We start from the raw sequence: 16480 nt of genomic DNA, 5'->3' as shown, positions 1-16480 counted from the left end.
GATTGCAAAGGTATTGGATCCAAAATGGAAATTAGCCGGTACCTCACGGATTTTGGATTTTTATTATAACAACTTGAATTCAATTGATCTTGGCCCCCTTCAAGCGCTCCAATCCGATACCAGTGGCGAATTTGGAGTAGACCTCTCAGAAACCTTTCAAATAACCCTCCCGGACCGGTCCATTATCCAACAAACCTTCGAGTTTAACTTGCGTGCTCTCTACACCGAATATGAAACCAAGTATAACAACACCCACCAAGTCAGAAGACCCCCCTCCTCCACAACATAACTATGGCTTTGCATTTCAAGCCGATTATGATGACCCCGACGCCGCGTCCTAACTAGCCGACCTATACAGCTACAGCACCGGCGGAAGGAGCTCAGGTATAGTAAGTGAATTGGATTTATATTTCGATTCACTCTTTTCATTTGGTGATGAAGGTACTACTCCTCCGGCCCAAATCGACGTCCTTGATTGGTGGGGAACCCACGAGAAAGATTTTCTCATCCTTGCGTCAATGGCCAAGGAGATTTTCTCTTTTCCGGCTTCCACTGTCGCCGTCGAGCCCGCCTTTAGTGTTGGCTCGCTTGTGTTGGATGAATCAAGAAGTAAGCTCTCGACGAAAAATATGGAAGCCGTGATGTTACTTGATGATTTGGCCAAAGCCGACGTCAGAGAACAAGAAAATGATTGGAATGATCGTCAGGAGGGATCACAAGATGAATTCACCGGGGATGAATCGTAGGCCAACCGTAAACCACCGCCGGCCATGCCAAATAGGTAAGTAAGGTAAGAGAAACTACGTGGGCTTTGATTCCCTACTGCAAATGAGCATTGGGGATACGTAGGCATCTCAACTTAAATTTTAAATTTAAGTTGAGTTCAAGTCCTTTTTCCTTTATTTCTTTTTTTCCCATTTGTTCCTATTTTAAAAATATGCAAATACAATTACATAATTGTATTTGTATATACTTTAGTCGATGAAGTAGATTTCTCTATACTGCTAAATCCGGAAAACTTTTGACAATTCTACTATAATTGTTGATTGTTAGACTAAACTCAACATTTAAAGTTGAATTGGTGTCCTTAATTTAGTTATGTAGAAAGATCTCCTTCGCCGATTAAGAGTATATATACTTATAATTTTTTTAATAAGAACTTCTAAGTCTTTTTTGTCAACACTTGTAAATTGTAATTGTTGTAGCTTGAATTTAAATTTTTCGATTTGTAATTGTTGTAACTTGTAATTGTTGTAACTTGTATTTAAATTTTTCGATTTGTAATTGTTGTAACTTGTAAACGTGTAATTTCAGTAAAATTGTAACTTTCATCGTACATTTTTGAATAAATATTACACGTTGGAGTCGTAATTTAATTGAAAAATGCAAAAAAAAGGGCTGAACCGCCGAACCGGCCCGGAACCGCCGAACCGGCCCGAAAACCGGGGGTTTTGAACCGCCGCTTGAACCGCCGATTTTTGAACCGGAACCGGAACCGCCGGGACCCTAGGCGGGCGGTTCCGGTTCATGCATTTCATGAACCGTGAACCGCCGGTTCATGAACTGTGTGCACACCTACCCCCAATTGTCTTTGGAGGCCCAATATCATGGCCTCGTGCGATCGGCCATATTGAGTTGGGCCAAACAGCCATATTGAGTTGGGCCAAAAGCTGCCACAACGAGTTGGTGGGGGGTGGAGGTGGCTCATATGGAACGGGAGCGGGAACTGGAGCATCGGCGGTTGCAGCTGCGGCTCGACGACGGTTGGCCGCCGCCTTCTTCCTTCCTTGCGGTCGGCATTGGGAACCGCTCAGGCCGGCGTCGGGGCTACTCAAGTTAGCTCCGGCGAGTTGGCTAGCCACTTCTTCAGAGCCGGTGTCGGATAGGGATACCGACCTTGACCGTTTGGAGGAGCCGCTAGAGGAGGATGTTACGCCTCCCATATACTTCGGGTGCTTCCGCGTCTCCTGCCAAACGTTGAGATACTTGAACGGCTTGTAGTTCATGGATTGGTAGGTGCTCATCGCGACAGTGATGAAGTCGACCTCGTTCCTGCCGCTCCCTGCATTCCGCTCTTCCTGGAGGAAATAGCCATTGAACTTGCCAATTTCATCGTTGGCTCGGAAGATGGCGTTGCGCAACATACTCTCGTTGCGCTCGACTGTTCTCGGCGGCCGGTTTTCATTGTACCGGCGAGCGATGCGCCACCAAAAGTGATCGCCGGATTGGTTCGTGCCAACCACCGGATCTTCGGAGATTTCCAAGTACGCCTTGAACAATTTATCCATCTCCGTCGGAGTGTACGGTGTGCGGACACCGCGAGTAGGAGGAGTCGGAGTTTGGGAGGGGGGCGGTCGGCCTAGGCTCCGGTGTCCACCCGTATCGCCCTTCGGGGGCACCTTGGTCGTCGATTGGGTATGGCCGCTAGCCACCCGGAACGCCCGAACTTTGGGTTTGAGGAGGGGCCGAGTATTCAGTTTCCGGACTAGGAAACGGTGGTGAACCGAACCATTCGGGGTTCCAACCGGAGCTCGGGGGGTTATCGCCGTGGCCAGACATTGTTATGGTGTAGGAGTGGAAGAAAGATTGAGAATGGATATAGGAGAATGAAGATGAGAATGGATATGGGAGAATGAAGATGAGAATTGTGTAGTTTGGTGTGAACTTTTGGGTGTGAAAGTGGTGGTATTTATAGATGAAAATGTGTATTTTTGGGGGGAAAAAATAAAAAAATTTAAAAAGTGGTAATAAACGGATATATTTTTTTTGGGAAGTGAAATTTTTTTTATCGGTTTTTTAATTAAAAACCGATTTTTAATAAAAAAAATTCAAAGGCAACGGCTATGCCGTTGCCCAATCGCGTGCCGCCACGTCGCCTGCTCGCTGGCACGGACGTGCTCTTCGCAGCGAGCAGCGCCGTGCCAGCGGCGCGAGCGCAGCGGCGGTGGAGCTTGTCCGTGCCAGCGGCACGGACGGACGAACGCCGTCCGTCCACCGCTGTGCTTGCTCTAAGTCCTACCAAATGACGGATTAAGTCACAAAACCTCTTCAACCAAACGCCAATATACGAAGGATTAGACTGGAAAAAGGTGCATCTGTAAACTTATTAAAAGCCTATAAATTGAACCAATCACACTCTAAATAAACAAATCATAGCTATTAGAAAAAACTATTAGCTCTAAGATATATAAACATAAAATCATGGACTGATTTACTTCTTTTCATGATTCATACTCAACATATCGCACTTATGAAAAAATATCAAAATTTTGGTATATCATACTCCTCCGTCCCGCTACAAGTGAGGCGCTCCAAATCAGAAATAGTCAAATGTATAGTTGAAAATAATGCCAAGTTGGACATTAATTTCAGAACCAATTAATAAAGTCTGACATTCAAAAAATTAATTTCCCAATACAATGAACAGGTTTGCCATAAAATCTGAAAGGCTACTAACTTAGTTGGTAGTCTCTTAACATTTATGTTAAAATTAATTAAGAATTTATTAAAAATGTCATAGGGCCCAATAATTACATTTGCTAGAAAGTCTAGTAAATGGGATTTGCCAAACTTGGAAATTAGTATATTCAAAAGTCAATTGATGCTTTGATTGGTGTCACCCGCGGTTAGATTTTTTAAAAATATTTATTTTTATCTTCAAGATATTTGTAAAATAATTAATTTCTAGTTGAATTCTTTTGATTGGAAATCATACATAATTTTCGAAATGTATCATTAATGTCCTGTCATATTCTTATTCATAATAAATTCATCCATTTTGTTTTTCAGAAGTTGGAACTGAATTAAACATTTTACAATTGAAAAGGGCTCAAATCAACCAATGGCCAGGAAGAAAAAAGTCTCAACCAGCCACATAAATTGTAGAAAAACGGAGTCAAATGGTAGAAATCAAAATCATATTTTTATCAGGCATATATATAGTAGATACATATAATATTGTAAATCATTTAAAATAGGTTTAATATGGGAATTCGTTATTTATGTAGTATATACTTATTTAAATCCAACCAATTTTACATTGTAAAAAATGAAACAATTGGAGAAAACGCATACTTCAGAAGATTTAGAAAGTAAATTAGACTCGGTAATTCAGTTTACCCCAACGACCGAATCAATTTTTACAAATTACTAACCATTATGTAATTCGGTATATTAGGTAGGAAATTGGAATGGAACAAAGTCAATTTTTTTTATTAATAGTCTTTTATAGTAGAAGTTACTCCATGTGCTATTAATTATTCAAATGAGATAGAATAATCGATATGTATGGTGGTGATTGATATCATAAATTGAAGACAGTCAAATACACGAGAAGTAATGAAATATAACTCAACTAACCCCATATTCAATATTATTTGCCTAACTTGAATTATAGAAAATGACAAATATTTGGTCCTATTTAGAAAAGTAAATTCCATTTCTTTGGAATGGAAAATGATGAACAACACTTATGGACCAACATAATAGTATATAGTACTCCGTATGTAACTATTTAATTTTAGAATAAAAATGTAAATTACATACTTTAAAATGAAAAAAGTAGTTGCAAATAGTCTTATAATGGAGAACATAAATTATAATGCAACATTGATCAAGTATGAGAGAGATACAAAGAAAATGATATGAGTATTGTTACTGAAAAATGATACAACACATATTGATTAGAGGAAATTATCATAAATACGTAAGGATTAATTTTGATGGCTGAACTAAAATGAAAAACAAAACTATATTTTGTATATAGATATATGAAATATTTTTAAATTCAATTAAATTAAATTTCAAATAATCCATTCTAAAAAATTTGATGAAAAATATAAATTAATTATATGCATAAGTTATACTACTAATAAATAACGTTAATAAATAAAAACATACGATATGAATATATACATGAGTAAAAGTGATGAATTAGTGATATAATTATGGTATTCAATAAATAATAAAACATATGAAATATATACAACGAAATGAAAATAGTGGTAAGTTATGGATGCCTTGATTAAGAATAGTCACAATAAACAAAATCCAATATTAATTCGCACATAAGAGGAAAATGAATCCATACACTATCACTCTGCATTGACTTGTTCAATGGCTAAATTCATTTCTACTCATTAACATATTCCTACTTTTTTTTAGGGTTACAATTCATTATATACCACAATTATTTATGATACGATAATAATACTACATATATACATCGATCGATTGTATTTACTATCTTTTGATTTTTTCTATTCTGGTCAGTCTCATAATAAATGATTACAAGGATCAAATCTTTTGATTTTTTCTGTCCTAGATTCCTTGTTTAGTTGTTTTTTCCTCTTTTATAAAATAGTCATATCTTTTTATAATTTTCTTAGACCATTAGATTGTTTTACAAGATTGTACAAGATTGAAGCTGAAGTATACTAAATTAAAACTTCGTACGTTTTACAAGGTCAAAATACGTGTGTGTTTTCAAAATAAGACACATAAACAAGACCGTATGTTTTTATGTTTAACTTAATCGACAAACATAATTTAGGTTTGGATTAGATAATTTTAGCTTTATTCTGCATAATCTTTTTGGATTAATTAATTAGAAAAGATGTGACTAATGCTAACGGATGATTAGATTCCAATACATAAATTTAACTAAACTTAATCCGATCATAAAATATCGGATAATTGAGAAATTAGAGCATGCGCAGCGGTGGCGTCGCCACCGCCGTCCGCGCCGCTGGCACGGACGCCATCCGCCGCCGCTGCGCTCGCGCCGCTGGCACGGCGCTGCTCGATGTATCGAGCACGTCCGTGCCAGCGGACGCACACGTGGCGCGCTCCCATTCGTCAACGGCATAGCCGTTGTGTTTAAATATTTTTATTTTTTAAAAAAAATCGGTTTTTTATTAAAAAAAACTGATAAAAAATAAAAAAAAATTTCACTTCCCCAAAAAAATATATCCGTTTATAACCGTTTTTTACACCTTTTTAATTTTTTTTTCATTTTTTTTACCCCAAAATACACACTTTCATCTATAAATACCCCCAATTTCACCCCAAAAATTCACATCAAACTACACAACTCTCATCATCATTCTCCAATATCCATTCTCATCTCCATTCTCTCATATCCATTTTCATCTTCATTCTCTCATACCCTACAACATCACTATGTCCGGCCAAGACGATAACCCTTCGGGCTCCCACGGTTGGAACCCCGAATGGTTCGGTTCACAACCGTTTCCTAGTCCGGAAACGGAATATTCGGCCACTCCTCTCACCCAAGATTCGGGCGTTCCGGGTGGCTACCGGCCATACCCAATCGACGATCAAGGTGCCTCCGATGGGCGCTACGGGTGGACACCGGAGCCTAGGCCTCGCGCCCCTTCCCAAATGCCGACTCCTCCATCTCGCGCCGGTGTCCGCACACCGTACTCACCGGCGGAGATGGAAAGATTGTTCAAGGCGTACTTGGAAATCTCCGAAGATGCGGTGGTTGGAACGAACCAATCCGGCTATCACTTTTGGTGGCGCGTCTCTAGCCGGTACAATGCAAACCGGCTGCCGGGAACGATCGAGCGCAACGAGAGTATGGTGCGCAACTGCATCGGCCGAGCCAATGAAGAAATTGGCAAGTTCAACGGCTACTTCATCCAGGAGTCCCGGAATGCCGGGAGCGGCCGAAGCGAGGTCGACATCATCATCGCCGCGCTGAGCACCTACCAATCCATGAACGGTAAGTCGTTCAAATATCTTAACGTTTGGCAGGAGACGCGGACGCACCCGAAGTATAAGGGAGGTATAACATCCTCCTCTAGCGGCTCCTCCAAACGATCAAGGTCGGTAGCCCTATCCGACTCCGGCTCGGAAGAAGTGGCTAGCCAACTCACCGGAGCTAACTTGGGTAGCCCCGACGCCGGACCGAGCGGTTCCCAACGCCGCCCCCAAGGAAGGAAGAAGGCGGCGGCCAACCGTCGTCACGGCTCGACTCCCGAAGCCACTCCCGAAGCCGCTCCCGCTCCCTATGTGCCACCTCCACCCCCGAACAACTCGCTGTGGATGCTCTTAAGCCAACTCAATATGGCCGATAGGTCATCTATGACCCCCACGCAACTTGAAACACACGAGACCATGATAAAAGGTCTCCAAAAACAATTGGGGTTGATCCCGCCGGATGCGTAGTCTTATTAGGAGTTTAATTATGTAATTTTTAATTTTTAGGATTTTAATTATGTAATTTTTAATTTTAAGGAGTTTAATTATGTAATTTTTAATTTTTAGGATTTTAATTATGTATTTTTTAATTTTATTTGTAATTTGTAATATTTATTGTGGTTTTTAAATGGATTTTAATATTATGGAAATGTTTTTGTTTAATTGAATTTTATATTAATTGTGCTCGTCCTTGCGGAAGAACACAGTTGTGGGTGTTGTGCTCTTGCCAGAGAGCAGGCATGAATAGTACCGCCCGGGCCCATAACCGTGCCGCTGGCAAGAGCACGGTTGTGGATGCTCTTATGGGTTATCTATTTCTATGTCAATACTCGGTGTAATAGTAATGACTAAAAACCTAAATATGTAATTTGACATTCAGTACAGATTGTTTTATAAGAAGATTAATAAATTAATGATTAATTACTTCACACCACGGAAAATCTAACTTACTTATAAAATAATTTCATAAACTATTTGTCATATCATAACCAGCAACCACGTACGTCTGTCTATAAGACACAATTAAATCTTTTTATTTTCATTTATTTAAAATTTGTTTTTAATAATTAAAACCATAACAGTACCAATAATAATTATCTCTACAGCAGTATTATCACAATAAAATAGATGAATATTTATTTAAAAAGTGAAATGTTATAAGGTTTGTTCATTCGATAGTATTGATTGTAATAAAAAGTTGTCGTATATGCATTCGAAAAAATGGATGCAATCAGCAAAAGTGCATTCACATGAAATCTTGATAATCATAAAGCTGAAAATGATTTGTAATTTTAACAATAATTAAGGTTTAAACTATTGCCAGTATTAACCCATGTTTAAATATGTTAAGGATTGTTGATTATTTGTTTAGTGAAGAATAATTATTGATTTGGACCATGACCAATTGATCCATTTATGGCATCCATAACGGAGGTTTGTCACGTCCCAACATAACGTAACGACAACAGAGACGCATTAGTTGACGAAGTGTTATCTTGATGGCACATCGTAGGCCATCACGTCATGCGTGCGTGACACACGTGGCCGTTTTAGGATGTCCCACTCTAAGAGCATCTCCATTGGGCGGATGTCCCACTCGGACATCCACTAGGACTTCCCAAAAACACCTCCTGCCACGTCACTAGGACTTCTCATCCCACTGCCACGTCACCATGACATCCCCTTCACAATCCGCCCTTCCCATCGCCCTTCCCACTAGGACTTCCCGCAATAAAAAAAATCACATATTCACAAATAAAGCAATTTACATTTACGGAAATAAAATTTCAACACGAATACGAACGGGAAATGTCGGCCGTGCCTCCGTACGCCAGTTGTCTGATTGCGACAGTGCACTTCTGTAAGGGTGTGAGTCCGGGTTTGCCAGCTGCATCCTCCCTGATCCTAAAATACAGGTATCTTCTCTCTAAAGCACCCACGATATGCATAAACAGCGGACGATGCATCCTAAAACGTCGTCGGAATAAGGCATCCCCAAAACGCGGCTGCGGAGCGAAGTAGTCCTGATACAACCGAATATGTGCAGCAATGTGGTCACGGGGTATTATAGTTCGACGACGGATCGGCCGATGTACCGCCGCCTGCTGCCGCCGCTGCTCCCTCTGGTGTAGCAGCCTATCTATCGCACCTTCCACAGCGACCTCCAATTCATCCTCGCTATCACTGTCACTAGCCATTGTAGATATACTTGAAATAGAGATGTAGAGAGAGAAACTTGTTAACACAAGTGGTGCGAATGAAATGAAGTTCAACGAGCCGTATATATAGAGTTTTAAAAAAAATTTAATATACCGGACGTCCGCCCGCCACAATGGCGGACGTCCGCCCGCCCGTCGCCGCAACGTCTGAGGACATCCGACGTCCTTACGGGACGTCCGTATCCGAGTTGAAACGCCACAATGGCGGACGTCCCGGTCGCCCGTCGCGGATGTCCGACCGGACGTCCGCCATTGGAGATGCTCTTACCAATAAATACCTCAATTTCAATTGAAATTATTAAAAAAATTATAATGAGAATAACTAAGTAATTTACTAGTATGTTATTAAATTAAAATTAAATACTCCGTCTATTTAAATCCATTTTCGTATCCTTTCCACTTTTAACAAAGTAAACTAATTTTATTTAGAGTGAACTACAAAAATGGTCCTTGGACTATGGATTTATTTAGCCCATAGTCTCTGGTCTTTTAAAATATCGCCAGACATTTTTGGACTATGGATTTATCTCAAAAATGGTACATTCTCACTGTTTTCGGTCGAAAATACCCTTTGGGGGGTTTGGGCAATTTTGTCTTTTTACACTTTTAACATTTTAAATCTGATATTATTTCAGTTATGTACTAAATCTGATATTATTTCAAAATTATCACTCTTCTTCCCTTTTGTCATCCTTCACTTTGTTTCTTTATTTCAATATTAGATTTAATTTTATAAAATTAAATTTTAAATTTCAATTTTTAAATGTCAATAAATTTTTTTAATTAAAACTATTAATTCATGGACACTATAAATATTATTTAAAACTATTAATTTTTGTTATTTAATATAATATTCAGCTGAAATGAAGAAGTAGAGAAAAATAATATTAATCATGATAGAAAAAATAAGAGCTATTCTATTTAGCCTTCGTTCGGTTGTTATAATTGTTTTGATTAAATATTATGAAGTTGACTAAAAATTTGATCATACTAAAAATTTTATATATGAGTATTTTTGTTGAGATTTTCTACTAAATTTTGATTGTTTTCAAATTAATAAACGAAAATTATATTAGTCTTACATTAGATGCATATTTATTTCAGAATAAATCGTGTTATATGATCTATTTATGATTAAAGCTATTAAATATTGATTAAAACTAAGGCGTTATCATACATTATTGATTAAATATTAGACACTATCAAATATTGATTATGACTATTAATTTTTGTTATTTAATAATTTTTATAATTAAAAAATTTTATTGATATTTAAAAATTGAAATTTAAAATTTAATTTTGTGAAATTAAATCTAATATTGAAATAAAGAAACAAAGTGAAGGATGACAAAAGGGAAGAAGAATGATAATTTTGAAATAATATCAGATTTAGTGCATACTTCCTCCGTCCCGAATAATTCGTCTCACTTTGACCGGGCATGGGGTTTTAAGAAATGTAATGAAAAGTAAGTTGAAAAAGTTAATGGAACGTGAGTCCTACTTTTATATATTAGTTTTATAATAAAATGTGAGTATGAATGAGTTAGTAGAATACGAGGTCCACTACCAAAAAATGGTAAAAGTGAAATGAGACAAATTATGTGGGACGGACCGAAATGGAAAAATGGTAATATCAGATTTAAAATTTTAAAAGTGTAAAAAGACCAAATTGTCCAACCCCAAAAAAAAATCCCCAAAAGGCTATTTTCGACCGAAAACAGTGAAAAATGACCATTTTCGAGATAAACCGTTAGTCCAATGATGTTTGACGATATTTTTAAAGTCCATAAACTATGGGCGATATAAACCATAGTGTAGGGACCATTTTTGTAGTTCATTCTTTTATTTATACTTTAAAGTTCACATCCTTTGACGTTCATATTTTTTGACATTTAACATTTATTAAAATTGTGCTGATAACAAATGAGACAGACAAATTAATTAGTGAGAAAATAAGATAAGAATGAATTAAATTATTGTATATCATTCAGTGGAAAATCGTTTTCAAACTTCTTTAAATGAGATTCATATTCATACAGACAGTAATCTCACTTCTGTTTCAGGTTTCAAAACACCTGCCCTTTTCCTCTCTTGGAGTGAATCAAAAGTTGTTTCTATCACAACTCCTCTTCCAAGTTTTTCCCTCCCTCGCTTTCACGCACAGCACACGCACTACAAAGCGTAATTCGCTGTGATTTCTTATCGAATTAAGGAAAATCGAGTGCATGTCATTTTCCCAGCAAAGATTGAAAAAGAAAACCAATATTTTTTTATTGTTTTTTTTAATCGAATTTTCAATTTTGGGTAGTGGGTTTTTTTCCCCTAAATTTTATAGGTAAGATTATGATTTTCTCTTTTTCAAGAAGAATATCTGGGCTTTTTTGGATAGAGAAAAAGATTGAATTTTTGGGGGTTTAGCCGAAATCCGACGGAGCCCGGCTTTTCCGGTGATCGGAAATCTTGTTGAAAGATCGAATTTTGGGAGAAAATAAAATAAGGGAAAATTTGATAGAGTTGCGGTTTATGCTAATGGTTTGTCCAAACGTCGTAAGTGTAGTAATCTTTTTTAAGACCAATTCTCTCTCTTCTCTCCTCACATAGAAAGTGAAGGAAAATCCCGTCAATTTCTCTCTTCCTCTCCTCGTAAAATCCTTTTGGTTTTTCCCTTCCTCTGTTTTTCATCCTCTCTTCTCCTCCGTGCCAACGAGTTAGGAGAGAGAATCACACCCAAATTCTCTCTCTTAATCCACCATATCTCGCCGTGTTGAAGGGAAATCATGTTGATTGACAACAAGGTTTCAATGCAGACGACAAACCTTGAAAGCTTCTTAGATCGCACAACGCCCCTTGCCCCTTCGCAGTTTCTCTCAAAGGTTTGATCTTTATCTCAAAATTCCAATTTACATGAATTGTTTCAAGCTCCCATTATTTCTCTATCATGTTTCAATTCAATTTTACTATTGATTGATGATGGTTTTGTATGATTCCCCTCTTTTGTTGATGGTTAAATTGATGTGTAGAGTGAGGCAAGGAAGCTTAACAAGCTATGGCATCCTTGTGAAAGGGAGAAAGTTGACTACTTTGTTCTTGCTGATCTTTGGAGTAGTTTTGATGAATGGAGTGCTTACGGAGCCGGAGTTCCGATTGCCTCCGAAGACGGCCAGAATCTCATTCAATACTTCGTGCCTTACCTCTCTGCAATCCAGATTTTCACCAGTAATTCATCTGCAAACTGCTTGAGGTGAAGAGACCTCATTTGCAAAGCTGATCATCGTTCTTGATTTGATTGAGTTCTTTGTTTAGTGCTTATTTGATTGTGATTGCTGATTTGTGCTGGTTTTGAGTGGCATTGCTAAGCTGAAAATGAATTGAAATTTGAATGTGGATTGCTTGATTTGATTGGAGACTGCATTTGGTGTAGGGAAGAGACTGATTCCGTGAGCGAGACAAGGGACTCGTTTAGTGATTCGTTTAGTGATGAGAGCGAGAGTGAGAAGTTGTCGAGGTGGGAAGGGTGCTCGTCCGAGGAGGGGATATGCGAGCTGGATTTGTGGCATCAGAATGATAGATTGGGTAATCTTTACCTTGAGTACTTTGAGAGATCGTCTCCCTATGGAAGGGTCCCTCTCACGGACAAGGTAACCCTTTTTATCGAGCTTGAGTTCGTGTTTACGCTTGATAAAGTTGAAGGTTTACTTCATATTGGCAAGGAATCAATAATGGAGAAGTGGTTTATTTGGATATGATATGGAAGAATCAAATAATTAGGTATAAAGAAGTTGTGAACTTTCTTGATTCGTGTCTTGATCTGTTATAGGCGAACATCTCTTTATTCTACTTTCGTGTTATTGTTGAGGAATATATTCTTGCTTTTGTGGATTGAGTTTCTTGATTATTTGCTTCTCAGATTAGTAGCTTAGCTCAAAGCCATCGGGGATTAATGTCGTTAAGAAGTGTGGATCTTTCACCGGCTAGTTGGATGGCCATCGCCTGGTTAGCATTCTAAACGCATTACTATCGTATCATTTGTATTCGGTACGCGTGTATAAATCATTTCTTCTTGATCTAGGTACCCCATCTATCACATTCCGACCGGTAGAACCAATAGAGACTTGCAAACGTGTTTCCTCACGTACCACACCCTTTCCTCCTCGTTTCAAGGTATGAACATGGATCTCAATCATCGTCCCGTCTTCCCATTTTCTTGAAACGTGCTTAAAATTCCGGGATTATGATGATATAGACATGGACTTGGACGACGACATAGACAATTTGAAGAGGAAAACAAAGGAAGGGAAAAGTATCTCTCTCCCTCCATTTGGTTTGGCAAGTTACAAGATGCAAGGGGACGTGTGGCTTTCAGACGAGAACGGCCTCGACCGGGAGAGGATGGCGTCGCTCTTGAGCGTGGCCGATTCTTGGCTAAAGCAATTGAGGGTTCAACATCACGACTTCAACTACTTCATGGGAATGCGGCATGGCTAATACACACACCCTTACGTCGCCGTCTATGAAGTCCTCCGCGAGATAGGCCATCATGCATCAGAAGCAGGCGCGCTCCATCGTTTCGAGCTTTTTTAGGACTAGTCTTTTTAATGGTATTTTAGGACAAGTGAGACTAACTTTGAAGGCTTTTTCTTTTCTTTTTATTTGTTTTAGTTTTGCAAGAGAAGGCTTGTGATGTAGCAAATGTAGGTGGGAGAAAGGTGAAACTAATTTGTGATTGTATTTTCTGACTCGATGTACTATTATACAAAGGGGTTGTGCTGATGAACGATGTTTATAAACTCTTTTTAAAGACATCAAATTCCTCATGATCATTCGAATTTTCGATCTACCGGAATAACTGAGAAAATTGCATCTATTTTGTGTTTACTGCCTTTTTCGATAATTGTCGTTTCTAAACAAGTCATTCGAAATTCCGATCGATGGAATCACAGAGAAAATTGCATCTATTTCGTGTTTACTTCCTTTTACACTAATATTTTGTGGTTCATAAATTTGTATAATTATTATCATTCACGTATCACGTCAACTTTTCGACTTTTCGAGTAGATGACAAGTACTTACTCATGTGTATAAGCCATTTATGTCACGTTAATTTTCCAAGGATATAGTAATTGATAAGCGACAAATTAGGTTAGTAGAGTATAATTCACTTCATTACTTACTTTTTAAATTGTTATTTATTTATTAAATTGAAATTTCATATATTTATTTAAGTTTAAAAAATAAGTAATTAAAATTTTATAATTATAATTTAAATAAAATATTTACATAACTAAATAAAATAAAAAAATTGAAATTACATACTTGATCTGACATTTCACGTAAAACTAATAAACCCGTGTTTTAGTAAATTGATTGTATTTAATGTCAAAATCGACCATTGTATATTCATATGTATGTGTGTTATTGCACTACTTAATTTAGTTGTTCATATATAAGGTTATAGAAATGAAAGTTTTAAGGTACGCTAATATAACCTCAATTACAGTTTTTTTTAACAAATACTAACAAAATAAAATCATTGTGGATATGTCTTTCACACCATAAGAGCATCTCCTATGGCGCCCCTCCGGTAGGACGTCCGGTCGGACACCGGGAAGGGCGACGGGACGTCCGCCGTTGGGAGGTCGGAGGTCGGATACGGACGTCCCGTGAGGACGTCGGGTGTCCTCGGACGTCCCGGGGACGGGCGGGTGGACGGGCACCACTGTGGCGAAGGTCGGACGTCCGATATTTGATTTTTTTTTTTTTTTAATTCTATATATACGGCTCGTTGAACTTCATTTCATTTGCACGGGCGACGAGGACAGTGCGGAGTGAGCCGGGGATGTTGGACTATGTATTTTTTTTTTCATGATTATGTATTTTTCTTTTTTTCCTAAATTTGTTTTTTTTTATGTTTTATGACTTTGTATGTTTGCCCTTTTCAAGTATTTCCCGTAATTTTTCCGTATTTTGCTTTCCCGTACTTTTTGTTTATGTTAAAATTAAATTATTGTGATTTTTTTAATTGCGGGATGTCCTAGTGGGAAGGGCGATGGGAAGGGCGGATATGCAGGGGATGTCCTAGTGATGTGGCAGTGGGGTGGGATGTCCTAGTGACGTGGCAGGAGGTGTTTTTGGGATGTCCTAGTGGATGTCCGAGTGGGATATCCGCCCACTGGAGATGCTCTAAGAGAAGTGGGCCCCAGTGGATGAATAGATTGATGTAGATATCGTTATCCTAATTGCAAGATTTCTACGTTTATATACCCATCTTTTGGAATTATTTTTAGATTAGACCAAAATTTTAAATTTAGCAATAATTACTTTGAATTTAACATTCTTTGTAATTGAGTATATTTTTGTGCGATATTGAAACCGAGATTTAAAAAAATAAATTATAATAATAACAAAGACAAAAATAATTTATCCAAATAAGATTTCGAGCCAACAACCAAACAAATATATTTAAACCGTATTTCTGATAATTGAGTGATGGTTGGACACAAGAATTAATTGACCACATATTATTCTACCATATTTTATAGAATAAGTTTTATTGGTTTATATCATCTAACATGTGAGGCACGTGTTTAATATGCATAGTAAGCTCATGTATTTAGCAAAACATTCCATACACTCAATATATTTACCAAATTGAGCCAAAAGAGGGTTTTAAATTATAGGAAAAGACTGAGATCAAGATGAAGAATGCCTTTTATAAAGATTATCTTATAAACTATATTGAGTAAATTTTATGACGAAATTGATAATCAACAATTCAAATAAAAATATGGCGGATTCGTGCACCACAAAAGTTTCCATGAATAAAATTATGAAAAATTAATGAAATTGTAGTACTATATTTTTATTGTTATTCTTATTCATTTATTTAAAGTTAAAGAAAAAGATCAAAAGAATGTTGATTTTTATTTAATTTGTAAAATTAATTATATCATCAGATTTCAAAATTAAAACAAATATATAGGTAAGCGGTGGTTAGAAAAAATTATCACAAAAGATAATCCAAAAGATCACGAAAACTAGTTGCAACAAATTTATGATTTATGAGACTCTTTCTCCAAAAGTTAAATAGAGTATATTTGAATGAAAGCGATAAACCCGACTCTTGGGGGACCAAATCACATGTTTTATGCGCTTTTATTTTCGGTTGAGTTGCAAAAGCGTGTTTCCAAAAGGATTTGGCCCATCATGTGCCCATTAAATTCTATATGGACCCTCTCTTGTTTGTCTAGATAGTTTTTGTTTTGATTTGAAAGTGTTTTTGTTTTAATCCGAAAGAGTTTCGTATAAGACCATTTAACAGAATGAACTCATAGTAATTTTTTTCAAATTGGATAAGTGCCGTGTTAGAAGGTCTAATGGGCTCATATGTGTAACGGCCTAAAGAACGACTCGCAGTAATTTTTCGATTTGAAAAAATGAACTATTAAAAGATCTGATAGGCACATGTGATCTTATAGAATCCAACTTAATATCAAATACTAATGATGATATAATTATGCCATTAGAATGAGTTATTTAAA

At 37.3% G+C, this 16480-nt stretch overlaps 1 protein-coding gene across 1 annotated transcript; it reads left to right on the top strand.

Moving 5' to 3' along the window:
* Window positions 1–10998: 10998 nt before the first annotated feature.
* LOC121785356 lies at window positions 10999–13768 on the top strand. Its single transcript, XM_042183744.1, has 6 exons — window positions 10999–11815; window positions 11963–12183; window positions 12364–12580; window positions 12850–12935; window positions 13012–13103; window positions 13186–13768. Exons 1-6 carry the CDS (start codon window positions 11720–11722, stop codon window positions 13425–13427), a joined length of 954 nt encoding a protein of 317 aa, XP_042039678.1. The 5' UTR covers window positions 10999–11719; the 3' UTR covers window positions 13428–13768.
* The last annotated feature ends 2712 nt before the right edge of the window (window positions 13769–16480 follow it).

Source organism: Salvia splendens, chromosome 21 (genome assembly GCF_004379255.2).
Source record: "Salvia splendens isolate huo1 chromosome 21, SspV2, whole genome shotgun sequence".
NCBI lineage: Eukaryota > Viridiplantae > Streptophyta > Magnoliopsida > Lamiales > Lamiaceae > Salvia > Salvia splendens.
This window is presented reverse-complemented; position numbering and strand designations above follow the sequence as displayed.